This window comes from Corvus brachyrhynchos, unplaced genomic scaffold, assembly GCF_000691975.1.
Source record: "Corvus brachyrhynchos isolate BGI_N302 unplaced genomic scaffold, ASM69197v1 scaffold103, whole genome shotgun sequence".
Lineage (NCBI taxonomy): Eukaryota > Metazoa > Chordata > Aves > Passeriformes > Corvidae > Corvus > Corvus brachyrhynchos.
In genome coordinates, this window is record NW_008237436.1 from 1,012,982 (window position 1) to 1,039,369 (window position 26,388).

Here is a 26,388-nt window from a genome sequence, read left to right on the forward strand (position 1 = left end):
TCTTTCCCTGTACTCGCTTCCGACAGTGCTGCTGTGCCAGCTCCTTAGCTGTTCTCTGCTCTGAAAATGGTAAATGTGTCGGGGCAGGGACACTCAGCAGCTACACCAAGTTTGTTACAGTCCCCTAGGTCCAGGTTACAAATCAGAAACCAAACCCATCTACATCCGGTGTTTGCATTGGTGCAGTTACCACCTCTGGGCAATGAAACGGGCAAACTGGAAGTTGAAATAACAGGAAATAAGAGGAAAAAGTCCTTTTCAGGTACTATCCTCCCTCTTGAATAATAGTCATGTGGTCCAAAGAGCAGCCAGGCCTGGTACAGTGCTCTTCTGTGTTGCTCTGGACACCAAAGCAAGGTGCTGAGATTGCAAGAATAGAAGATTAGAAGTTGTGTCCAGTCTCCCTTTCCAGTGAAGGAGAGTGGGGACTCCTTCACAGGGTTTGTCACATCTTGGGACAATGTTCCTCATGTGGTGCAGGAATCTGGACCTGGGTGATGTCTTTCCTGAGGACACATACTGAACCATACATGGCTTGTGATTTAAACACGGAAAATTAAAGGCATGGAAGGAATTTTTGCCAGAAGTCTCATGGCAGACTTCAGACCAGAGCTTCAAGTTTCCCATTTCCAGACCAGAGTCCTAGGTCATTAAGCTCTAATGAGTTCACATTATTTGCAGATATCTGCATTTCCCTCTGTTATTTGAAAATGCAAAACATCACTCTTGTCATGTCTTGTAAGCAGAAAGGACAGCTGCAGTGATAAGGTAGGGTGTCATTCCCCATCCTTTGGGTATATCCATCTGTTTATTTCTTCTAGGATACCTGTTTCTGGACTTCAGTTTCAGAGGTGTTTCATCTAATTATTTTTATTTTTCAGGAATGATCCTTGTACTTCCATGTACAGATATATTTATCAAGGTTGATCTTAGGACGGTTACCTGTAAGATTCCTCCACAAGAGGTAACTTTTCTAGCAGCCATCTAAGACAGGAACAAAAGATGCAGTGGATTCATGGCATGACCAAAAATAATGCATGTTTTATAATTTTTTCATGCTGAGCTGCCATATAGAATTTAGCTTCTTTGCTGTATCTTCTGGATTTCAAGCTGCTTACAAAACAGCTTCTTGCCCAAAGAAGTTCTGGATGCCCCATCCCTGGAAGTGTTCAAGACCAGGCTGGATGGGGCTCTGAGCAATCTGGTCTAAGGGAAGGTGTCCCTGTGTGTGGGAGGGGGGTTGGACCTGAGTGATCTTTAAGGTCCCTTCCAACCCGAACCATTCTGTGATTCTCTTAATGAAAATCTGCAGATGCATCATTGCAGGTCAGGCTGGTGTTCAGAACTTTGATGTCAAAAATAAGGGAAGGGAGTTACAAGTATGAATGAGAGACAGAGGACAAGAGAGGAGTGGCTACAAAATTCCCAATTGTAAATTAATGTCCTAATAAAACTGGATCTGACATGGAGCTCACCATTCAAAAAACCCTTCTACATGTGTCTGAAAAGGCAAACTACCCGTGGATAACAAATCTCATTAAATTAACAGGAATTAGCAGATAACCAACTACAAAACTCAGGTCCAAGCAGGAATAGATGGAAGAAGCAAGATACCTCCAAGCAGGATGTAATTTGCTGGTGTTTCTTACAAATACATTGTTTAGGGGAAGTAGCACAGATCTTCCAAGCTGTATGAAATTTATAAAATCGTTAATGGACCTTTTTACACAAAAGGAAGAGGATAGTCATAATTTATTATTGCAAAAGAAATTAATTCAAATTATGAGATTCACTTACTATTGAAGAAGTTATTTAAAGGATATGTAAAGCATTTCCCCCCAGTTTAAACTTTGTTGCTGCTAGACAGCTCTCTTGAAGTAATTTCTTGGGAGAATGACAAAGAAATCAAAAGAAATTCTTAGTTTCTTTGAATTATCAGTGCCTTTTACTCACTAAGGGGTAAAAAAAAATATTCCCCTTTCTAGGCAAAGGATGTGTTGTTGGATCTTTCTGTGACTGTGTGCATTTCTCAATGCAGCTTCTCACGAGGGATGCTGTTACTGCCCAGGTGGATGGGGTGGTGCACTACAAGATCCACAGTGCTGTCAGTGCTGTTGCCAATGTCACTGATGTCCATTCTGCGACCTTGCTTCTGGCACAGACAACCCTGAGAAATGTCCTGGGTACACAGAGCTTGGCTCAGCTGCTGGCAGGTCGTGAGGAGATTGCACACAATATCCAGGTAAATCTGGCTCTCAAAATTCACTGACAAGCATGGAGATGTCACCTGGGGAGTAGCAAATTAGTAATAACCTCTCTTTCTTTCTTCAACAATGATAAAAAAATCTCCCTTTATTGTTTTTTTTCAATTATACATCTCATTGCTTGGAGTCAGAAAGAGTTATTCTATAGGTATTTCCCCAGGTTCTTGTAGCAGAGTTATCTGTATCAAAAAGCAATTAAAATTCTGAAATTATCCAGTGACTTAAATAAATCAGTTTAGTCCTTGCAGAGAGGCAGCTGCAAACATGGAGAAGGAGGTTTGCTGCTTGTGGGAAGCTCTAAATTGGGCACACCCTTGACTTATATCTCCTGTCATTACAACTAAGAGTACAAAATGGAGTTGTTGTATGCTCTAAAACACCATCTGGTTTATTTTTTGATTTGGCAGGCAAGCACCTGATTTATTAATTTCAGTCAGAGATGAGGCATAGTCAGACCAAAGAGAATTAATTAATTATATATTAATATATTATCTCAGTCAGAGATGAGGCATAGTCAGACCAAAGAGAGACTGTACCCCCTGGAGCCAGGAGAGTGGCCACGGGCAGAGCCAGGGTTACAGGGGTGGTGTGGATTGCAGGAGCATCCAGGAGCCAGAGCACAGACGAGTGTGCCAGTGCTGCAGGGCTGTGCTGTGTCTCACCCACAGTGTACTTTTACAGTGTTGTGCTGCTTAAGGAAGTTGCTGTAGTATTTCTTTGTAAAAGGGAGAAGTTTACTAAGTGCCACACAAGGAAAGGATGAGGATCATAACTTAGGAGGCAGGAGAGAATCTGCACAGGAGACACTGGTGTTGACCAGCAAGTGTTTCATGAGGCTGTGGTACCCACTGTGCACACACCATGCTGGGTGCCGGTGCCCCTGGCGCGTCCCTCTTTCTGCTGTGCGGGTTTGCCCTGTCCTTCTGTCCAAGCGGGTCCATCCCGTGGCTTTCTCTCAGCCAGCACTGTGCCCTTCCTGGCGTGTTGTGTGTTTGTCCCTAAGGCTGCCCTCAGCAGTGCCACGGAGCAGTGGGGAGTCAAAGTGACCCGTGTGGAGATCAAAGACATCCGGATTCCCATGGCCATGCAGAGGGCAATGGCAGCTGAAGCAGAGGCTGCTCGAGAGACAAGAGCTAAGGTGAGACCCATGACAGCGTCAACCACCAGCTCTCATTTCCTTCTCATAGAACCACAGAATCTTCTGTGTTGGAAAAGATCTCTCAGATCACCAAGTCCAACCATTAACTCAGCACTGCCAGGTCCACCACTAAACCATGTCCCTAAGCACCACATCTACCTACCCTGTAAATGACCTCCACTGTTAGTGACTCCACCGCATCCCTGGGCATCTTCTTCCAATGCTTGACAACCTAATTTTTTTCCTAATATCCAATCTAAACTTCCCCTGGGGCAACTTAAAAGGCCATTTCCTCTTGTCCTATGGTTCCAGGAATCCAAGCTAGTTTGTTTTCTCCTCATTGTAAAGCTGGATGGGCAGCATTTCCATGCCCTTTCCATTTCTGTTCCTTTGCAGGTTGTGGCAGCAGAAGGAGAAAAGAATGCTTCCAAAGCTCTCCAGCAGGCCTCCATGGTGCTGGCCGAGTCTCCAGCAGGTCTGCAGCTGCGTTACCTGCAAATACTAACAACTGTGGCAGCACAGAATAATTCCACCATTGTCTTCCCTCTCCCTATAAATATGTTTGGGAGTTTGGGGCAGAAAAGTACAGGGGGATAGAGGCTGTTCTAGCTAGCTCCTAGGCCAGAGATATTTGAAGGTTTTCCCAGGAAGCAAGGGAGTCCCGATTGGTAGAATTAAAGTAGAAGCATGTTTGGGTCCTCTGTCCCAAAAATAAGAGCAAAATTAGTTTAATAATCACACAAAGCTCCCACATTGAGACTGCATTTGCAAAGTTCAGACACTAAGCAGTTCCAGCTTAGACTCACCTCCAAGTAAAATGGAAGAAAATATGTAAAATGTATGTTAGACCTAATATAAAATTTTGATGATGATTTCACCACACTTTACAGAGTCTTGAGTGTTGCAATTATTTGGTGATTTGTCTGCTAGGCAAGAACCTCTGAGGTGCTGATGTACTCCACACAGCAGAAGGGTCAGACATTGGTATTTAACTCAATTCCTGTGGAGTGGAAAGGAAGGATTTGGCTCTTAACCTTAGAGGTATTCTTTCATAAATATTGGCAGAATTACTGTATAATTGGTATGTCAGTGGAACAGCCTATTCTTTATCTTATATTAATAGAAATTAATACTTGCTTTACTGACCTCAGCCGTATTTTGCCTCATCACTGACATTTATATGAGCTCTGTAATAAAATAAAGGGAATATATGACCAGGCATTACAATCACATTTCCTGAATGTGAAAGCTGGGGCAAACCTCGAGGTCCTCTGTCAATTTAAGTGTCTGTCTTACACCTTCAGTAGGTTTCTTATCTTCCTTTGCATATGTCATGAAGCAGTCATGCAGGTTTTCCTAAAATGAGCCTTCCCTACCCTCCATCCATGCAATGCTTGGCAACTGAGAAGATGTTGCTGATATCCAGGTTCAGCTGATGCTAAATTTGAATTTGCAGCCTTTAAAAATAGCTGGTCAGTTCACAGTTCAGGCACACAGCAATGAACTGTCTTCTGTGAATCTGAAATTTCTTGTGATGGAGCTGTTCTGGTAGGTGCTGCTGCAGTGCCATGTCTTGTTCACATGAGCATCACTGCTGCCCCTTCTATCAGTAGGGTCATTTGACTCCAAATTAACCACCTCAGGATGGACCTAGTAATTATCATATCACTGAAGCTGGCCCTTCTATTTTTACTGCAATGTATCACAAGCAGTCCAGGTGGCAAATGTTTGTGCTCAGTAGCTGCTGGCACAGAGTGATATGAGCATCTGTGGATGGTGACCTACCCAACTCTTCTCTGCTTCAGACATGACTACCAAATGGTATTTTGCTGGCAAACTAAAGAAGCAAAACCTGTACTTGAAAGTCATCTGCTTATCAGTGATACCAAAACATTTTCTACAGACTTTTTCTTATCCTAAAAAAAGAGCAGTTTTGAGTTGAACTCTAAAAAAAGAAAAGCTTGAAACACATGTGGCTAGAGAGTGCAGTTAAAAGCAGTTCTGTGCCCTCAGTGAGCTACCACCCTAGCAAGCCTGTGCAAGACTTCCGAGTCCAACACAGGACATGTCCAGTGTGCCACTTTCAGTTCCAGTTTCAGAAGTGTATGGAATCCAGCCATGGAGTCAGCAGGACTCACAGCCAGAAACTAGCTGATGTGTTGAAGCATGAGTGCTGGTATCTCTTGTCTTTCAGCAGCAGTGTAACACAGGTAAGCCCATGAATGCCCAGTTTTCTTTTTGACCCCTGAAAATGTCTTGGCCTTTTTTGAATTATTTTTTTCTTGCCTAGGACTGCAGGAATTAATCAGCTCTGCAAGCACGAGTTTTTCTTTTGACTCTTTGCAGGGCAATTGCACTGCTGTATAATGGCTCAAGGAGACAGAAACTCCTGCTCTCTCTTCCCCAATGTCAGGTACAATGAACACAATAACCAGTAGAGTAGCTGCATTTTTTGTTGTATTACCCATATACACATCCACAAGAGGATACCACAATCAGCAAAACAGCAATGGAAGTAGCCCTGCAATGTTTCAGGTGCCACTGGGACGCACAGGCTTTGCAGGAAGAATTCTGGCAGAAGGTGAGCTGCAGTCCCACAGAGAGATGTGGGGGTCTGAGCCATCGTTCAGATGTGGCACAGGCTGTCAGTGGTGCTCAGGAATTCCTGCAGGTGAGCACAGCTCTGCCGGCGCAAGGTGCTGCGGCACTCACTGGCCTCTGGAATTTTCTCCACCCAGGCTTGTGCATCAAGTAAGTACTGCATCCTGAGTGAAGATGGGACAGGTAAGCAAGGTTGGTCATTATTTCTGACATGGAGCAATGGGAGAGCATGATCACTGAGCTCCTGCATCCCTCCACAGAGGCACCTCTGAGATCAAGAGTTACACTAGCCAAGGAACTTTCCTGAAACTTACTTTCACCATCAGGTTAACTGAGCATTGAATAAAGTCTGGGAAGTCTCAGTGCCAAGCTGGGACAGACCTTGCTGTACTTGTGTTTTGAGTGTGTCAGGTAAGCTTGGGCTAAGATTTTGTTAGAGCTTTCCAGAATGGCACAAAAGGCCCAAGTGCACACCAGAGGGACAGTGAGGGGGAGTTTAGTTCTAACAGAGTATTCCAGAATGTTTCCTAATTTTCTGTGATGAGAAGCCACGTAACTTCCAGTATTTCATGACTGAACTGGAGAAGACTTTAGAGGTTAAACCTCTGCTAGGAGACCCCAGTCTCTATCAGGCTTCTTTTGAAAAAGGCCACTGACTTAGGCACTCACTTTAGTGTCATAAAGAGACAGGGATGGGACTTTTCAAGGTTTTAGGAAGTGGTGCTCACAGCTTGATGGAGATGTCCTCCCTAGAAGCTTTCAGAGGCACTACCTTTGTCCAGTTCTGTGCAGGGAAATGAAACATTTAACATGTCTTCCTTCCTGAATATTTGATAGTGTCATACTAAATTCCTACTCAGATAAATTCCCTTTTTTTGTTGAAGTGTGACCGTGAGAAATGAGAAGAATATGCTACTTGCATGCATGATGTAGCAGCAACCTTGGGAGCTGCTCTTAAATCACAGCCCCACATATTTCTTCTGCAAACACAGGAGCTGTTTAAGGCATCTGCAGTAGATGGACTGGGTAGCTTTTCCCATTCTCCTTTCCTAGCTGTGAGTTTTTAACCCAGTGGAACCAGGGCCAGATTTGATTCTGAGAAGTCTGGGAATCAGAAGTCTGGGAACCACAGGTCCATGACCCAATAGATCTGGGTGGTTCAGCTCTCCCCACAGTGCCCCTTTTGCTTATGGAGTGGAACTATTTGCATTTTAGTAAATTCAGCAGAATCAGTCCCTGAGAAATTTGGTGCTGCCTTAGCTTTCTGGAGGTATTCTAAAACCCAGAGTACCCTCTGCGTTTATGGTCCACAATAGCAGCTGCTGCTGCCCAGAGACCATTTTGCACTTACTTGTTGTTGCAATCAACCGTTTCTCCATCTCTCCCCATGAGGAGGTAGCGTTTGCCAGGCACAATGTTTAACTTGCACATGGAGCGTGTTAGGAACTGTCGGTGGTCACCCACTTGAATGCTTTCATCAGCAGCTGTGGGGCAAGAAGAGAAAACCACATGAACTTTTCTATTAAAGAGAAGAACTGTAGCCCACAGGACACGACCCCCTGTGGTCATTTGCCCCACTGCTAAGCCAAGGTGATATTTCCCTTGGTAATTGCGGACATGGGAATAAATGGCCATGCTATGGTAGGATACATTTCCCTTACGACCTGACAAAAAGGTCACTTTTGCCTTAGCTGGCTGTCTTGGCCTTTGCAGTAGTTATTGAAGAAGCTGTTTTCCTATAGACCTTAGGACTTTTCAGACTTTATGGAGTTTGCTTAAATCTCAGACACTGAAGGAAAAGCCAAGGAAAACAGAAAACGTGTCGTGGGGTGACTTTATGATGCTGTATCCCTTATTGTCTGCCCTATGCTAGACATGAGTTCTGAGCTTTTAAAGCTAGGTCCAGGAGAGATGGGGAAAAGCTGGTGGAATTCTTTTAGCAGCCTGTGTTCAAAAACATGGACTCCCCTGCACTCTCACTGCTGCAGAGCCGAGGAAGCACCTTCCTGCTTTTCCCCAGCTCTTGGCTCCTTTTTCTCAGGACAGAGACAGAGAGTCAGAGTTCATTCTTGCCTGCTGGCCGAGGCAAGAACTTTTCCTGGGACTGTGGCTTCTTCTCCTGAAACCATTCAGCTCAGGTCCGGAACACCATTACTGGGAGGCCCCACGCTGCAGCCTGGAGAGGCCCAGGCCTCACCCCAGCTCTGGAGAGAGCGGAGCTGCACCCACAGAAAGGACTCTGAATCTACCCAGGTCTTCTCCACAGCAAGAGGTTTTATTATTTAATATTATTCATTCTCTCTTGCCTGCGTGCACCCTGCTTGTTAAATAAACAGCATTTTTTCACTTTCCTCCAAGAAATCTCTTTCCAAACCTGGTGGGGGAGGCACTGCTGAAACCTGCCTTCTATTAGAGGACCCGTTAATTTTGGACGTTTCCTCATAATTTGTCTCAAGCCGGGACAACATGCTATCATCTATTTCAGAATGCTCAGGTTCAGGGTGGTCTTAAAAGCTAGCAAACTAAATTCAAATATTTTGAGCGTCAACAATGCAGCAAACAGTATTAAAATCTCACTCTCCTTCATACACCTGACCTGAAGCTTACTGATGCAGTCTTTATGCTAGTCCCTCAGAATCTGATACACAGGACACGGTCCTACTGATCTCCACATTAAAATAACTTAGAAGCTTCTGCTCTGGATTCTGGCTCAGAAGATTATTTATTCAGAATAATCTTCCCACTACAGAAGAGGGCATCCAAAGCAGATGAGATGGCTGCTCAGATACTGCAATGACATGAGAGCTGACAAGATGCTTATTCATTGGACCAATCTCAGGTCATGAGGACATTATGTTGCTTAACTAAAACAGTTATCAAAGTCCATTTGAGGGTAAAAAGCAAATAACAGCAATATTCTAGTTTCTTACTCTAACTATAATTTGAAATTTCCTGCACAAATTCAATATTAAACCAGTTTAAATTATAGGTAAATTACACCACAGTCTTTTTATCAGTTAACAGAAACTTGTGCAGCTTCTGCTGTAATAGAGAATATTATACTACAAGTAACCAAAACCCTAAAGGTAGAATAAAAACCTGAAGTAGAATATTCTAACTTTAATCAGATTTCAGAGAATTTTGCATAGACTGTGATCTGTGGAACCTAGCTTTAAGAACCTTATCTCCCACCTAGTTAAAACTTACATTGGTTTTATGTACTGTACTTATACATCTGCATTTTTAGAGAGAATAGTAAGTCCTGTAGGTTTTCTCATATAACCCAAGACCTTTTTGCTGTTCCTCTGCTATATTGTGTCCTGAATTTTCATTTTGTTCATGGAATGCAGAGATGGATCAGGACTACTTGAGAAAATGATGATGTTATGCCTCATTGGGCTTAAATTACCAAGGTGTTTCTCGGTTCATATGCTTCATAATACAGTTTAGACAGTGGGATCATAAACATTTGAGTTGCTACCTTAAATGGTTATTATATAGTTTTTAATTTTAAATTTCCAATTTAAAAAGAAGTTGAAATTTAATGTTTCAAAGCATCCAAGCAGAATTTAAGGAAAACAATTATTTCAAGTTTTAGAATCTATAGTGGGAAATACTTTTTAAAAATGGGGGAAAAAAAAGAAGCAGAAAAAAAAGATTCAACTTTGTATGGGCTATACTCTTCCCCTAAAGGACTCCTGAAGGACTCTTAGGACAACATAAGTATTAGCTATCTAAAACATATACATTAATCCCAGCAATAATCAAAGTAATCTGAGAAGCATACACCTGCAAAATTCTCTTTTGCTGACTCCCAAACACAAATATGTGTTTCCATCTGTCTTCTGAACCAACCCTTTACTTCAAAGACTGTTAAGGAAATAGTGCCAGGGTCCAGAGAGTGAGATTTTACCCTACTAATTCTCACCTACACTTGGTGATAGCAACAGAGGCCAACCTCACTCAAAAGAGCCACAGAGAGTACAAGAGATAACAACTCTAGTTCAGTCACAGGCTGATATGGGTGCAACACCTAGCTTTTTCTTCATCCTCATATGGATTCATGCCTCCTGCCAGCCTTTCTCACGCCTGCTGAAAACTTACTGATGCTCAGAAGCTACATCTGACGGCACAAACCAAGAAGAATTTTCAAGTATATGGGAATAGATGACATCTTTTCCCTCCAACTTCACATTTAAAGGATGATTCTCTCAGCTACCAAAACCCAAAATCTTTCCAGTGCTTGCCTGCAAGTTGTGAGTACAAATGCATTTGGACCCAGAGCCCTAAAGCTTTTAAATCTTGTAGGTATTCTGAAGGGATTAATAAAACTTTCCATCAGGATACCATAATCTTCTAGTCAGTATTTTGATCACTAGGTACATTATCATTTCCCTCCATATGGAAAGCCCTGGGTATGTCAGATGCTCTCTCTGAGCTCAGGAAGCATGGACCTTATTTTCCTACAGGAACTGAACATTGGGCACAGATCACAAGTTGTGTGCCATGAAGTGCTGTGTGACATTGCCAGTCCCCTGGGCAAAGACTGATGGAGTGAGTTAATTATTCTGTTCCTAAGAGGGAAGATTTCAAAGCCTTTGAAGTTGCTTTTTAAATGCAATCTCTGGCTGCCAAACTCAAAACTGGTGACCAACATGATACTCCAGCAGCTGAGGTCTAGCACAACATCTGACAGCTTCCCCAGAAATTACTTTGATGAGTATCAGTGCTCTCTGATGCTGCTGATTATGTTCACATGGGAGCAGCTGGGATGGCAGACCTGCAAAAGGACGCTGTTTAAGAGCTGTGCAAATCTTTACACTGCACCTAACAACAAATAAACCTATTTCTTTATCACAGTTATTAAATTGAAGTTCCAGAAGATTTCCTGTCTTCATTGACCTCAGGCAAGTCACTGTGGACAACTCTCCACAAGGGTTGCAATTGCTTAATAATTAGTTGAGCAATAAGCACTTCAAGTCTTCATCCTGTATCAGAACAGATGTCAGTGGATATATCTACACTAGAAAAAATAAGGATCTGTCAACAGTCTATAAAATGAACTAGATGATGCAGAGGACATAATATACACACTATGCATGTTTTTTGAAGGGTTTATCTTAGACTAGCTCCAGTTTATAGCCAGGGACTCAATGCAGCTGGAGCGTGTCCTCTGGTTTAGTTTCATCTGAAATGATTGAAGTTTGTGTGCTCTGGGATTGCACAATGTGAACAAAAATCTACCCCTGGGCTGAACTGAACAGTGAGGCAGCTGCACCAAGTAAGCCCTGCAATAAATATACCTTCTTGCAAGCCTAGTGTAGAAATATATCTGACCCTACTTTTCCACAGCAGAAGAAGGCATCTGGCGTGGCTCATGCTGGGTAATATTTAGTCAGCCTAGATTTCCTACAGGTGAATGAAAGGAGCCAAACTTTTTAATACTTACCTGCTTTAAGGATTTTGTGGATTTTGGCCTCATAATAATCAAAGACATTCTTCTTTGTACTGTTGAGGATCTCCACCTCATATGCTGCAACAGACAACAACTCTGTGATGCCACATGGCAATATGAAATTGCATCCAAAGACTGATTAATAGGTGTGCTTTTACCAAGTGTCTGAACAGAGACCAGTGTATCTTCTATTCACAAACCATGGAGTTATTAATCAAGAGACTCTAGATTTGTATTCCTTTCTCTGGTTTTTTTTTGAAGGAAGCTCCTCTGTGGTGAGGTTTTCACTGTTTTTCCTGTCCTTCTGTTAGCATCAAACTTACCAATAGTGACCAACCAGTTTTCCTTCAGTAGTTTATCCAATTTTTTATTCAAAGAAGAGCCCAGAAAGGCAAATTAACAAAGGGAAAAATGTTAATCTAGCTCTGCAGAAGAAGCTACTGCACCATGGCATGACATGGAAAACCTACTCTCTATTTACATCCTGTCATGAGGGATGTACGGGATTGGGGTACTGCACCATGGGTTTTTTCCAAACCCTGTAACATAATGCCATCCTTCCTTCCCCCAGCATCCTGCTGCATCTTTCCAAGGCCTTTACTTCCCAATTCACTGCCCTGATGACTAGGACTGCACATGCCTTCATTTCATCTCCTCAGCAGCTCGGTCACATACAGAAACCCTACTCAGTTCAGGAGAGGTCTGGGCATGTAAACCCACAAGTTTATACTTATTAAAATGAACAATGCTGAAATTGACAGTTGTCTTTCATGCCTTACCATAATCTGCAGTAGGTTGGTAGCAGACAAAACTAACACGTGTGGTTTGTGTTAATGCTTTGCTGAAAGTTGATTTTTGTTTCGGGCAGGGACCTGGAGGGGAGACAACAAGTGATACACCTCCATAGGCATGGGTATGTAGACAGATGTAGTTCACACACATTCACACATCAATATAACAGAGAATGTAATGGCAGAACAACTTTCTTAGTGGTATCATACAGGGTTTTTACATACACACGCACTGTGTATATATATTGCATTTAGCTATCGAAAGATCCTGGCTGTCTTAGAAAAAAACCAATTTGATACTGAACATCCTAGAGGATGAATGTGTCCTGTATTAAACATCAGGATAATTCTAATGGTCCTGGTCCTTTGTGGGCTTAACAATTCCCATGTTAAATGTTCCTAGAAGTAACTATCTTCTTTTAGACCAGCCTGTGTAGTCATTCCTTACCTTCTGCACACTGGCACACGTTGGCGTGGCACAGCTTTGAAAGCATGGCACTGTGCTTGGGAGCACTGTAGAACACACTGCACTTCCTGTCTGTGGACAAGGAACAAAACAGCTTGTCTGGGAGAGCTCAGGTGGAAAAGCCTGTACAGTACAAACATTTGCATTTGCAGTACATACATTTGCAGCCCAGCTTTTCCCTGGTCCAGAGAAAGCAGAGCACTGAGGAACCAGATGCACATCAGCAGTTCACAAAGACCTATAGCTTAGGCACCTAGAGTACAGCATTTCCTTTCAGCTGGGCAACAGTTTGGGGTCATTTTTGTTCAGTTTGGAAAATTTTTGTTTGGGCATTCTGTTGTTATTGTTGTTGTGGTGTTTTGTTTCTTTTGGTTTGTTTTTTTAAGTTGTAGTCTTCGCTCCCCCCACCCTGTTTTTTTTGTTCACTCTGGAAACTATTCATCTTGAAAGCATCTTTAGCCCATAGATCAACAGTGAACAGTACACTGTTTCACAAGAAGATAGGATCAACCAATAGTTAATGGGTTAAACCCAGTGTAAACTGTCTTGAATTCCTCAGTTAAGGCAAAGTAGAGATTTGACCTAATTTCGAATATTGTTTACATAACTTTGGCAAAAGGGGATGATTTGCATTTAACATTCTTTGAATGAGGAACAAGACTGGTTTCCCTGGCAAGCACACTACAAAAGTCAAACCTCTAAGATTGCCTATCTTAGATGTATAAAGACACAGCCTGACAAAACAAAATGTGAGTGAAACATGCTTAAAAGCACCTTGAGAAACAGGAAGTCAGGAAATCTGATTTAAAAATCCATGAGTGCAAAAATTCATATTTTCAGTCCATTTGCAATACTGGACCATTCCTGAGAAGATCTCTGTTTAGATAATCTGAAGTAAGTGGAAGACAGTTATGCAAAGCAGGTTATTTTATCACTTGACAAAATTACATGGTTTTACACGCCACATCAAAATCAACTTTCTATAGACTGGAGGGGTTTTTTGAGGGTCTCTCCTTTAAGCAGTTATGCATCATTTTTCTGTGTCCTTACCAGGGTTGTAAAAATCATAAAGGATGGCATTTGCTGGCTGAACCAAGCCCATGGGATTGATTTGCTTTGCCCCAAATGATATACAGTCTGGGTCCGGTCCACTTGGGAGCTGGAGGAAAAAGGAGCAACAGTTTTGATGAGAAAACTCTCTCTCCTCAATCAATTCCTTAATGTTTGTGCCTGTGCTAGTTGTTGAACACTTGTTTCTGACGGCATAGCTGAGCTAATACTGATATCTGCTTTGCTGTGGAGGGGAAGCAACAAGAGGGTGTAGGGTGGAGTCATTATCCAAAATATTGGGAAATAGACACAGAAACTAGGGATCCTGATGTTTACATTTGTTTGTCACTATATGGATCTTTGTCTTGACATGCAAGATGTCCATGTGGAGTTTACAGGACTGCCAGTTAAAACTTTTGTTACTGTGGATGGTAAGCATCCCTTCTGGCTAGAGAGGGAGAGGATTTCTCTTTATTCTTGAGTCAAAGGCCAAATCTTGAATATGAACTACATTGCCTGGGACATAGAAAGGTGAAAGATGAAGGTGTGTGTTTCCCTTCTTCCCTTCCTCATTGTTCTTTCCAATGAGCCGTTCAATAATAATAAATGACAAAAATTACAGAAAGGTAATGGAGAGTGAAAAACACAATGATTAGATTTTTAAGAAGTCTATCAGCTATCTGAAATGGCAGGGATTAGAAAATCATTGGGTTTGCTTACCTCACCAAAGTAGAGCAAAACCTTCCCTTCCTTGTACTCGTAGTGCTGAATGTACCTGTCTGAAGCTGTCATCAGCTGCAGGAAAAGAAAGAAACAAACAAATCAGAACAAACCCCTGGCAGAACAGGAACACCTTTGCTACCATCCTCCATATTCTAGTTTGCTTTGTTCAGCTGCTTGCTTTGTTCAGCCCTCTTTCTTCCTCCCTAAAGGAGACAGTCCCTGAGAGCATGAAACTGAGCAAAGCTCCCTCAACCAAGCAGGCTCCAGAACCCAAAACTCCCTAGCCACATTTTCAGAGCACTGTGCCCCATCTCCTTGTCACTGTGCCCTGCCACCAATCACCTCTAAAAGACTACTTGCCTTCTGCTCTGCAAGCACAGGATGCACTGTCCTGGTGTGTCACAGGACAGCAGTGTGATAAGGAGAGGCACATTAGTGCCCTGCTGAGCCCTGCCCCAATTTCTTTTACAAGGGACTAAGAAGGCTGAACTCTGTTCACCACAAGCTTTGCATTTCTTGTATAAATTCAGCAAATATTTGTATTAGAATGAGAATAGTGAAAACCAATCAATCAATCAATCAATCAATCTATCTATCCATCATCTGTTTGTTTTCCCATGTTTATTCTATGGATTTTTTGGAATATTTTGAAAGAAAAATTTTCTAAAGGGTCTATTAAAGGTTGCACAGAAAAATGTGTTTCTAACCTGTTCGAGTTCCTTCGTGTCTGGCTCCAACCCACTCAGCAGAGTGAGATCAACCAGGGACATCTTTGGTGCTTTGGAACCTGTGGACCTTTATAAGGGAGATGGTCAGCAGTGAACACTTGCACTGAACAGCCAGGTTGCTTTGAAGAGTTTGGATCTTCAGGCTTGCTAAAGGTGAAGCAAAACATTCCGCTCCATTTAACTTTCCCAAGTGGATTTTAATTTGAAAATTAGCTGCCTAATTCACTAAGAGTCACAAGGTAAAATGAGTCATCTAAACTAGTCAAATGGGCATCAAAAACCCAGGTGCCTTGCCTGAGCTTCTCATAAAGACTTTCCTTAGAGCTGAGAGGCAGAAAAAAATCAGCTGTAAACAACAGTTCATTCCACCTTAAAAGCATTGTTGAAGACAGGGAAATAAACAATACTGACAAAGTCTCTGTTCTCTATTGCCTACAAAGTGGAGATAGGAAATAAATTTATCCAAATTTTTCACAGACTAAGTCAAATTTACATGACCTTTGCTGTCTGAGGCAAAAATCCTCATTGCTGTAATTATCCACTAAATACATGTATTGAATTTCCAATCTTTCTGCTTTCACCTTCTCTAATATTGGGTAGTTGCGTCATTGCTGGAAAGCGAAGTTGTTCTGTGCTCACACAGGGTGCCTTGACATGAGATATTTTACATACACTTAGTGGTACTTCAGAACTTTTTATTTTGGCACTGTCCCTTTCCCATAAGGGGTGCACCACAGTGTGGGGAAGAAGAATGGTGATGTAACTCATGCCTTCAGTTTTTCTCCCAGTCTTAACTACAAGGAGTTTCACACTATTGTCTAAGCCTCGGCATAACACTCAGCAGAACAGTGGATGTGGGAGTGATAAATGGTGCATAGCAATTTACGGGGAAGATGATGCTTTGGCCAGTACATGATTCACTGGATATGTGCTTAATGAGGGAGAGTGAAACTTGGGAATGAGGATAACTTCAGTTCTCCCCTGCCATTGTTCATGACACTGTCTGGAAGGGGGGATAAAACCACTGTCTTCAGGGCTTTGCCAAAGCCAGTAGAAAACCAGAATTCTACTGGGGAGCAAAACCTGCTTCTGTCATCCTGCTCCTTTCTAGAAGAGGAACCCAGGATAGCCACAAATTTGTGCTTCTGAGACCAATGCCAGACTGTAAATGGGAACAAAGACAGGTGTTTCAGTATTATGCTGCATGGGAGGGTTTCTTTTTTTACTACCTCTGCCCTTGCCAACTTCTTGTCACAACAGAAACCCCGTCTACCCCCCTCTGCTCTCCTAGATAGTATTAGACATACTTTCTTTTTTTATGAGGCCAGAGTGTGACCACAAAGGAAGCAACAGTATCTCTCCAGAAAGCGATGAAACTCTGTAAATGTGTTACTACTGCATTCTAGCTGTATTTACCTTTTTTAATAAAAGATTTCTTTCAAATTATTAGCCTGCCAGGTGCTTTAGAGTCTCCCCAGAGTCTGATGGGACAGAATCTGCAGTGGACATTTGAAATCTATGTAAGCCATGTAAATAAACCTCATCCATTGTGTGGAAACCTTTTCTCCTGCCATGGGAGGGAGGACACACATTCACAGTGTATGCACACTCACAGAAGGTCACTAGGTTGGATGCTGAGCTTGTGGTTATGAAGAACGTGACAAAGGAGAAAAACAAAAGGAGAGCTGATCTTGCAGACCTACCTGACACAGACTTTGTATTGCAAGGATTCTGTTTTGCTGGGAGTAGTCACATCCCTTTTTCTTCTGCTGCGGATATCAAACCAATCAATTTTAGACAGCGTCTCAGATGTGTTGTGTCCTGACGTAGTCAAGTCCTCATAATCATCGTCTTCATCAGAATATTCAGCTTCTGGAGGTGAGAGACACGGTCAGCCATGCACAAATTTGCCTGCAACTTGGCTCCTTTTGGTATAATGATAAATATCATTGGGCAGTCATGCCATCACTGTGAATTTTATAACAGTTCACTGTGTCAGTGTTTCCAATTCATTCAGAGTTAGAATTTCAGGGGTAACTATAGTAAGAAAAACTAACAAATCTAGCTAAGAATGGGGTTTAGGCTATGCATAAATATGTAAAGGACAATCCCCCCCTCCAAAAGTTAACAATTCAAACAGAAAAAAATGCAGACATAGACAGAGATGATGATGAATACACACTTTAGGGGATGGAAAGCACATCCTTGCTCATATGAAAGACCTATGACAGATCAGCCTCAAAGAGTTTAAGCCCACACGGTAGGTCCCTTATTAGGCAGGGAACTGAGCTGGGCTTTTCCCTCTGTGAAGGGAGCTCACCTCCTGTTTCTTGAGAGTGTCTGACTGTAACTGTGTAACTGTTAAGTACCTGCTGCGCCTACAGTCACTCAGATAGTTATTATACTATTTAAAATAAGAATAAGAATAATAAGGTACATGCAACAATAGCTAGGCAGAGTTCAGGGGCTTCTCCTTTTCCTTGTTTCATTCATTTGTTCCCACTTTCCAAGGCTGGAAAGCTATGAAATATTATTAGCAGCTGGCCAAATGTGTCACCTTTGAGACCCAGCCCCTGAACCTTTCGCTCACCAGAGTACTTCAGGCTCCCTTCCACTTCCACTGTCAAAATCAAATCATTGCAGGTGGTGTTCTTCAGCTCAGGCGACCAGTACATTTTTAATATCTAAGATGAACACATAAACAGCAAGCCACTAAAAATATCATTTAAATGACATGGAATTTACTCATCCAGGACTTCTACACATGGTGATGGGACATGGGAGTGTGGAGAGAAAGACCAGTCCCCCAGTAGCACAAACTGGTCACAGAGGACTCTCATGGATATAAGCAGGTCCCATGTGCAATTCGCAAATGATGTGGGACTCTTTTGAGATAACCACTCTCCATTCCCAACCACAAAGAGGTCTTTCAAACTCCAGCCCCCTCTATCACCCCTGACATTTTATACATTTAATAAAGTTAAAGACAGGAAAAATTGACTGTTCATAAGGCCAGGCTTTAGGCCACAAATTTTAGAATTCTAGAGGAAGTAACACAAAGGTTGAGGCCATGACAAGTAAGTTTTCACTTTGTTTTCAAAAAGGGATTAAAAGAAGTCCAGTTGGACTCTGGACTGTGAATTTACAGCTTACACTCATTGTCCCATTTCCTTTGCCGTTTACAGATACTTCAAGTTTTCTCCCAAGTTCAAACTGCAAACCAAGGGGAAAAAAAAGATTATTAGTCTGTGCTCAGCATTTGATCTATTGTTTTCCTGACATCTTGACAGTCTTCTATGCTTTTACCCCCCAAACCTGGGTGGGGAAAACTTTTAGCTATGGAAGGAATTATGATACCTCAAGTCTCATGAGATTTTAGGTGTGCTGTGTTACTGCATCTTACTGTGCTGTTTTAGGGCCCAGTAGATATATTTTGGCAACTTCACTCTCTCCTTTGTATCCTGGATTTCCCATTTTCACAGTTCTCAGCACACTGAAGATCAGAATATTCCCCTTCTTCCTCATTCCCTTGAAAAAGGGAATCCTGGCTCCCTTGGGTTCCTGGCTGCTCTTCACTTTTGGGAAAGATTCACATCACCAAAGTCCTCAAAGAGGCAGGAAAGCACCTCTCAAGTGTGCTGCTAAGCACCTGCTGGGTGGTGTTTTTTGGTTTTTTTTCTTTGGTTTTTTTTTTAACTTAAAAAAGATTCTGTTGTTTTAGAGATTAAATTATTTCAAGGTGTTATAAACCAGCAACCTCATGGTTGCTTAACATGACAAAACTCAGGCCAGATGATCCAATTTCTCCTGTTTGAGGCAAAAATGTTAAAAAAAATGGTGGTTCTGTACCTCTAGCTGCTTCTGAAATTCTTCATGGGCACCAGTCAGAACAATGCTGTAGTAATTTTGCCTTCCAGGTGTTCCCAGTCTGACAGTCAGGTCGGTGGAAACAGTGTTCAGTGTCTGTATGCTGTATGCTGACAGAGCTTCTAAGGCCACCACTGTGTCCTAGGAGAGAAAGAAAAGCAAAAAAACCTAGCAGTTATGCCAGGTTATTTCAACAACATGTGAGATGACATTATCAGCCACCTTGAATTCAGTTTTATGCTTTTTGCTGCTTTGAAGTGCTCCTGCATTTGTCTGTTCCTACCTGCACAGACTATTCATTTAATTTCCCAGCTTCTTCTTATAGCACTAAAATTGCAAACAAATTGGAGTCCTGACCTTAGATTGTCATATGTCTTCATGAAGACAAAGAATTTTCTTTGCTGGCTTTTAACTATTTTACTTGGGCCCATTGCTAATTAACGATTCAAAATCTTAAGTGCTTCATACACCAAAGAAGTTGAAAATTAACTGTTATGATGCTTTCAAATATAAATGAAAAAGTTTTTATGGGACTTTTATTTCCTTCCCTCCCCTTAAGACTCCCCCTGAACTGGTGGTCAGGCACCTGTGTAGAGCAGTACCCTCCACCGTAGTTCCTTCTTTCTGTCAGCCATGCAGCAATAGGCCTGGCATATTCCATGTCTTCCAGGAGCAAGGTTTGAAGCAGGGCATAGGCAGTGGTTTCCACCGAGACTGCGTTGTTGCCATTTCCCCAGTAGCGCTGCTGCTTTGCTGCAAGAATAATTCAGTCTTGAATGCCGCTGGCAGAGACATTTGCCAAAAATCGCTATTGCTCTACACAGTGGATATTTCATGTCATGGCACTGCGGAACCACTGATGCCACGAAGATTTTTTGCCTTTTCTTCTATACCCGTTTTACCTTTTTTGCAACTTCTGTATTCCTAGTGCTTTTTACCTGCATTCTTGGACTTGTTTGTCAGGCTGAGAGACTCAACATTTTAGAAGCTTTGTAGGCAGAGGATAGTGTGCCCCAGACCCCAAGGTCCTCTCCAGAACACATGCTGTAAACCAAGATAGAACCATGCAGGGGAAGGCTCCTTGGGGAGGGGGGCTCATTCAAGCCTCTCATTGGGGAATTTTTGATAGATATGCTAATCAGTAAAACCTATAATGTTATACCAGATCTTCTGGGGGAATTGCGGGGTGCATTTTGGTGCATTTGACCTGGACGTGTGCACCTAAGGATCCTTAAAATAAATACCAAGGTAAAAACCCTTTTTCCCTTCTAACCGTGTTTGACTCTTGATTTTAAGACCAGGATAAGGCATCACCACAAGACACGGGTGCTGTTGTGAGAGCAACAAATCACTTGGCAAGCAAAGAAAATGGAAAAGGAAACCCACAACTTTTGATTTTGACTTCTCCAACCATCACAGTCTAATGATCCCATTGTACAGAGATGTCCATCTGATGGAGAGGTAGCATTGTGTCTGGTGGTCCTTCAGGCATAATTATTAATATTAGTATTAATTATGGCCACAAATCCAGCCTTGATTAAGGAGAACCATATTCCCTATGCTTAAACTGGGGCTGTTAAACTGCAGTGTATTTACCAAACGCATTGGGAGGAATTACCAGGATGGCCGTGCAGCTGACTGACTCAGCAGTCACCCTGTGGGGTAAGTGGTGACATCCATGGGGAGCTGGGACAAAGCACTCAGAACTCATGGGGGGCTTTGAAGGCAGGTGGGCTGGAAGAGACACCTCACTCTTGACAACAAATCCGGTCTGGACTACTCCTGTATGTTACTATTTTCTCATATGAAGTTTCTTCTTTCTCATTTGGCTTGGACTTTTTTTCTTCCCAGGGGAAGCAGAAAATATAAATGAATAGTTACTGTTGTTTTGTTCCAATTCCAGAATCAGAGAAGGTCATGATCCAAGCTTCATTATGCTGTCACTTTATAGTGCTATTAATTACAAAAATTACATATTAAAATTTCAAACATTGAAATATTTAATTATACAATTTAAATAATTAAGTACACATGTACATACAGTTGTCTGTATGTACATACATACAGTTGTATAAAATTAATTGTTCTTAATTTACTTCAATTTGTTTTGTTCATGTAAGTGTGCTCAGAGTGTTTCAATTAAGAAAAGTGCTTTCCAAAAGTTATTGTTAAGAATGGTTACCAGTACCTCCATCAAAAGAAGAACAGTCCCTTAATTTTTCTTTCACAAACTGAGCATCTTCACTATCAGACTGCACAAGTGTCAGAGCATAAGCAGTGATTACTGTAGAATAGCAGTCAGTATTTCTTGAAAATTGATTTTTCATGTAAGCCACTGTTCCTGTAATCACTCGTGCCTGTGGAAACAGAATGGATCCATTTGTAAAGATCACTGAGACCTACTGTAACTTCTGGCAAGAATACCAGGAAATTGGAATACTTCACTGTAGTAATTTTTAAGACAATTATAATAATATTTGCTTAGTGATTAAAGCCACTGATGATGGAGCGTGTAGCTCAAAACACCTTGTTGTATATTAGGCCATGGCATCTTTTCCTATCCACCACAGATGTGAGCAGATTTTAAACTCCTCATTCGCAGTTCTTCAAGAGACAGTAGGGTGGATATGCCCCTGTGCAAGAGCCTGCAGATTTAAAGAGTCAGGCTTCCTACCACATCAGGTGACTGGTAGACATGCAGGGTCTGTTGCAATGCTATGGTTACAAAGGCTGTCATTGCCAAATCCTCTTCTGCTGACTTAATGCCACCCTGAAAGATGAAACATGGAAAGGAAAAGTTAGAAGTGCATGGACATGCTTGTGATTAAATCTAGAAAGTCACTTTCCATTAAGGTAAGAATCTTCTATGCAAAACCTCTGATCATGTACCATGTATCTGTAGCCTTAAATTTTTCTCAATAATATGTGTCCCGCTAAGGTATGTCTTCTACGGTGGCAGCCAGTTTGCATTAAACAGTGTAAGAGATAAGGAAACTGCCACGTTCTTCAGTTGATAATCAAAAATTTAGTTATTTATCTTACAGCTAACAATTTACAATTCCTCATTGAAACATTCATGGTTTCAATTTCCAATCACTAGGGAGGTGAGGTCTTTTTTCATTTCTGTGCTGCTCTACACACTAAAGAGCCCTCTACCTTGCAGACAGAACTTTTCTCCTATAGAGGTATTTATACACCAATACCAGATCATTTCTTATCCCTCTTCTTGGTAAAGTAAGCACAGTGCCCTCATTAGCTTTTTTCCCCTGAAAGTTCTTGAAGTATATGTAAGATTATTTCAGCTTGAACACAGGTCAAAAAAACCCTCTGACCAATCCTTGAGCTACTTGTTTCTTTTTCCCCAATAGTGTTACATCAGCTGTGAAACTGGCTTTGAGGGTGAAAGCCTCACTAGCTATTTGACACAGATCATTAGTAATATTAATGCATGATTATTTTATATATGGTCACTACACTGCATTTCCAATGAGTTTTGGAAGATGCACATTATTTTCCTAGACTAAGTTCACGGGCAGTATAAAAAGTTTGTGTTTCTATACAGTTATAGAGGATGTGTAGACCAAGATATGCAATTAGAAATTCTGACTAAGTGTTATCATTTTCTTTTTTCACCATGGGAGTGGTGAAATACTGAAGCTGTTTACCCAGACAGACTGGGAGGTACTTGAGACCCATCTGGACATGGTCCTGTACAATCTGATCTTCTGGACACCCCTTCAAAATGAAGTTACAATTCTACACTCTATTTCCTTTGGCAATAAAAGACATACTTTTTCACCAAACATGACCCTCAAAATTAATTTTCTAAGTGCTCTATAGGCATAGGTGAAACAAGTAGCTAAGACTGGATAAAAAGATAAAGGTGATGAAGTGCTAGCTATGCATCTGACATAACAGACCTGCAGACCTGTTAACAAATTAATTTTACATTAAAGATTTTGTACTTACATTACAGATTTATTTTCTTTAGATACATTTCTTGTTACTCAACAACTCAGAATATTCCTTTCAATACCTCATAGCCCTAAATGCACAACAAATTCTTCTAAATATGGATAACCTACCTGCATCGACCTGTCCATTACAGGGTGGTGGTCATGGAATGAACCATCTGCCTGCTGTTGATTAACCAAGTAGGAAATGGAGTTGATTATGTGACTGTCTTGGATACTGAAGTATTCTCTGCTCCTTGTGAGTACTTTAACAATGAATGCAGTTAACCTGCACAAAGGAAAATTTTCCAAACTTGTGATGACAGGTATTTATAGAATTTATATGTGCTAACTATATTGACAGAAAGATAAACATACTAATTTTATGCACAGACTCATATTCAGTATAGTGCACTCATTGGAACCTAGTGAGTTATTGCTCAACATCAGCATGAATATTTCTACTCTGTGGCAAATGCAAAATAATCAGTGGCTCAGTAGAAATCTCTTTCACCAAGGGCTGAACATGCTCAGAGAATTTTGTGGCTGATTATTCATGACAAAAGTACCTAGGCAGCCATCAGATTTTCAAAGTCCATAGCCAAAGAAAAGCTTCTGATGCATCAAATGATACTGGAGGTAAATTGAAAAAAAACCAACCAAATAAACAAAAATAAAATCCCAAAAATAAAACCCCAGGGAAAAAAAAAATCTCTTACCATACACTACTGGGGGTTTCTTTAAATGCTCCATAGGAGCCATCCTCCTTCTGAAACTCAAGCAGTCTAGTGTAACCTGCATGAACAGGAGAGCACATAACTGTTCAGAGAACACCCATATTTACTGGGCATTTTCTTACATCACTTGTATTATAATGGATACATTCTGTATTGACTGGTCGAAGAGTTCATGGAGGTGTTCACTGGTGTGTAAGGAGGAAATGACTGGGTCAGCAGAAATTCACAGAAAAATGATCAGGCTTAGAAGGTCCTCTGTCTTGTTTGACTTAACTGAGCCTTGAAAATAACCTGAAAACTGCAGATACCTATGGTTACAAAACATTTTATGTGTTGTGAATAAAGGGAAATTATTTCCCATTATTGACAACTTTTCAAGCTGTTGATTTTATGGTACATTGAATCAAAAAGTACACAAAACATCACCTGTTGGGTCAGACACAGGCTTAGAAATCATAATTTGTGGCCTCTGATCTTGACTGCTGTTATCTTGATGAAGTTTGTATCATAGCCACACAATTCATTTTCTACTCTGATGAACTTCAATAAGAATCCGTAATATAGGGACTAAACGATGATGATAATACCAAATACTTAATTAGCAGGATCTCACGTCACATTTGGCAGTCTTGGATAAATAGGCAAAGATCTCCACGCAGCAACTGCTAGCATGCTTTTAATCTCTATTTATACACTTATTTATCACATATAAAATGTGTGCCTCACATCTGAAGATCATAATGACAGGTGCATTGTATTGCTTTATGCCATAAGCACATCACTACAGTTAGACAGATCAGCTGTACCTGCTCCAATACTGACAACTCTGTGTTAGTGACATTTCCACATACTGTGGTCCTGGCTTTGCTGTATGTTTAATACCAGCTTTGGATCTCATCTTGGAGTGGAGTCTTCCAGAAGCAGACTTACAGGTGTCCTCTCCCTAAGGAAACTCCCTCCCTGGCTCGGTCCAAGGCTGCTGAATTCATTCTAGCTTATGTAATGATGAGTACAGGAGTGGGGAAGGGAAGGCGTCAATATCATGATTAGCACTGGGAATTTCTTTTGTCATATTCCTCTTGATAGCCACTGGCAGAGATGTCTACATCCCAGCTGGCTATCCTAAGCAGTGTCTGTGATCCATGGGGAGAAATAAGCATTTTTTAGGATGTGGCTTACCTTGGTTGATTTTGAACATTGGGAGGCAAAGAATAACTGGCCTTTGTTCATTTACTCTGAGAAGAGTTTTCATTGATCGGCTCAGATTTTATGTTCTACTTCTAAATTAGGCAAGAGAGAGGATGGGCTGTCAATGTCAATACCACCCAGTGTCAGATTCTGGCAATTAGTCTCCCAAGCCCTCTTCACAAGTTCTGTTTCTCATGTCTGTCTGCAGACAGTCAGGGGCATTTCTGTGTGGCTGGGGTAAGACATTGGGCATTCCTTCAGGAAGCAGCCTCAGCCAGTGCACAGTGCAAACAGATAACAAAGATCCCATCCTTTGGCTTCTGGTTGGTTTGGGTTTTTTTGTTTTGTTTCTGTTTTTATTTCTGCCTACCTTTTTCAATCATACCAATGGCTTCCTGCTTCCGTTCAGGGTTAAAGTTCACCCACTGCTCGCTGGCATCCAGGTACTCTATAGCATAGACTGCAGGGGCCATTTTCACCATCGTTTGCTCTGCACAGCCTGTGGGCACTTGAATCAGCTTCTCAACTCCACTGAGACTCAGACAGTTTTCAACAGACTCGTCCATAATGTTCCCTGTTGTAAAAAACACAAGCTGTAATAGTTACCTTATGTAAAACTGATCGGTGTAATATGAATAAAGGTGATAATAACTGTAGGCTGACATTCCAACATGGCCTGATACTCCTCACTATTAAACACTGTTTTTAGCTACTTCATAAAGCTCTTTGAAGAAGGGCAAGGATGAGGTGTCAGGCCCTGGGAAAGCTGGAGAAAGGAGGCTGGCCCAGTGAAGGAATATGAAGGAGAAAAAGCCCTGAGGCTACTGGAGGCAGGGAAGCAAGGGAAGGGGGAAAGACTGGTGTATCAGGTTTGGAAAAGTCTTGTCAAACCAGCCCTGATCCTCCCACAGAGGGATAAAAAGATTGTGCATTAATTGTGCCAAACATTTTGTGTTTGTCTTTTTTTTCTCTGCAAGTTTATACCTTGATGAATTCAAAGATCCCTTTACTTTAGAACAGGGATTTGAAATGGAAATTAATACCTTTTGTGTCACAAATGCATTCTTTTACATTTCCTGGGGGGGGAAAAAAAGTACTTATCACTAATAAAAGTGCTTGCTAATAGATGTTTTTAAAATACGTATGCATGAGTGTATATATATGCATACAGTTATATTTCATTAAATGAATATATGGTTGCACATATCTCCTCTTCAGAAAAACAGAACTCTCAGAACCTATACATCAGAGTCTGGCATCCTTATTTCTGAAATCTAAAGCAGATTTCTACAGCCCTACATGCAGCGTGGGGTTATTAGAGAAGATGAATTCTTCCCTTCACCTCTGGCCTTCCCATAATGTTGACCCCCATAATGTTGAGCACAGTGAGGAAGGATGGATCTCATAAAGCTATTACATCCACTACA

The 26,388-nt window shown here is 41.5% G+C and overlaps 2 protein-coding genes across 3 annotated transcripts in view; one reads left to right on the top strand and one right to left on the bottom strand.

The window, feature by feature from the left end:
• The window catches only part of STOML3 (stomatin like 3), an 11,186-nt gene extending 7,072 nt beyond the window's left edge, over positions 1–4,114 (top strand). Inside the window, exons 4-7 of the mRNA XM_008631414.2 lie at positions 882–964; positions 2,039–2,242; positions 3,268–3,402; positions 3,799–4,114. Coding sequence (XP_008629636.1) covers positions 882–964; positions 2,039–2,242; positions 3,268–3,402; positions 3,799–3,999 — 623 coding nt within the window. The 3' untranslated portion in view covers positions 4,000–4,114. The remainder of the gene's footprint in view (positions 1–881; positions 965–2,038; positions 2,243–3,267; positions 3,403–3,798) is intronic.
• Positions 4,115–5,837: 1,723 nt separating this feature from the next.
• The window catches only part of LOC103613604 (complement C4), a 52,637-nt gene continuing 32,086 nt past the window's right edge, over positions 5,838–26,388 (bottom strand). For both annotated transcript variants that reach the window (XM_017731285.1, XM_008631415.2), the window contains 18 exons: positions 25,332–25,535; positions 23,756–23,831; positions 23,169–23,325; positions 21,758–21,853; positions 21,272–21,440; positions 19,670–19,836; positions 19,066–19,224; positions 18,370–18,429; positions 17,807–17,900; positions 16,920–17,088; positions 15,196–15,283; positions 14,486–14,560; positions 13,766–13,874; positions 12,698–12,787; positions 12,238–12,330; positions 11,453–11,536; positions 7,355–7,487; positions 5,838–6,167 (listed from right to left, as the gene is read on the bottom strand). In XM_017731285.1, the coding sequence (XP_017586774.1) occupies positions 6,029–6,167; positions 7,355–7,487; positions 11,453–11,536; positions 12,238–12,330; positions 12,698–12,787; positions 13,766–13,874; positions 14,486–14,560; positions 15,196–15,283; positions 16,920–17,088; positions 17,807–17,900; positions 18,370–18,429; positions 19,066–19,224; positions 19,670–19,836; positions 21,272–21,440; positions 21,758–21,853; positions 23,169–23,325; positions 23,756–23,831; positions 25,332–25,535 (2,162 nt within the window). In that variant the 3' untranslated portion in view covers positions 5,838–6,028. The remainder of the gene's footprint in view (positions 6,168–7,354; positions 7,488–11,452; positions 11,537–12,237; positions 12,331–12,697; positions 12,788–13,765; positions 13,875–14,485; positions 14,561–15,195; positions 15,284–16,919; positions 17,089–17,806; positions 17,901–18,369; positions 18,430–19,065; positions 19,225–19,669; positions 19,837–21,271; positions 21,441–21,757; positions 21,854–23,168; positions 23,326–23,755; positions 23,832–25,331; positions 25,536–26,388) is intronic.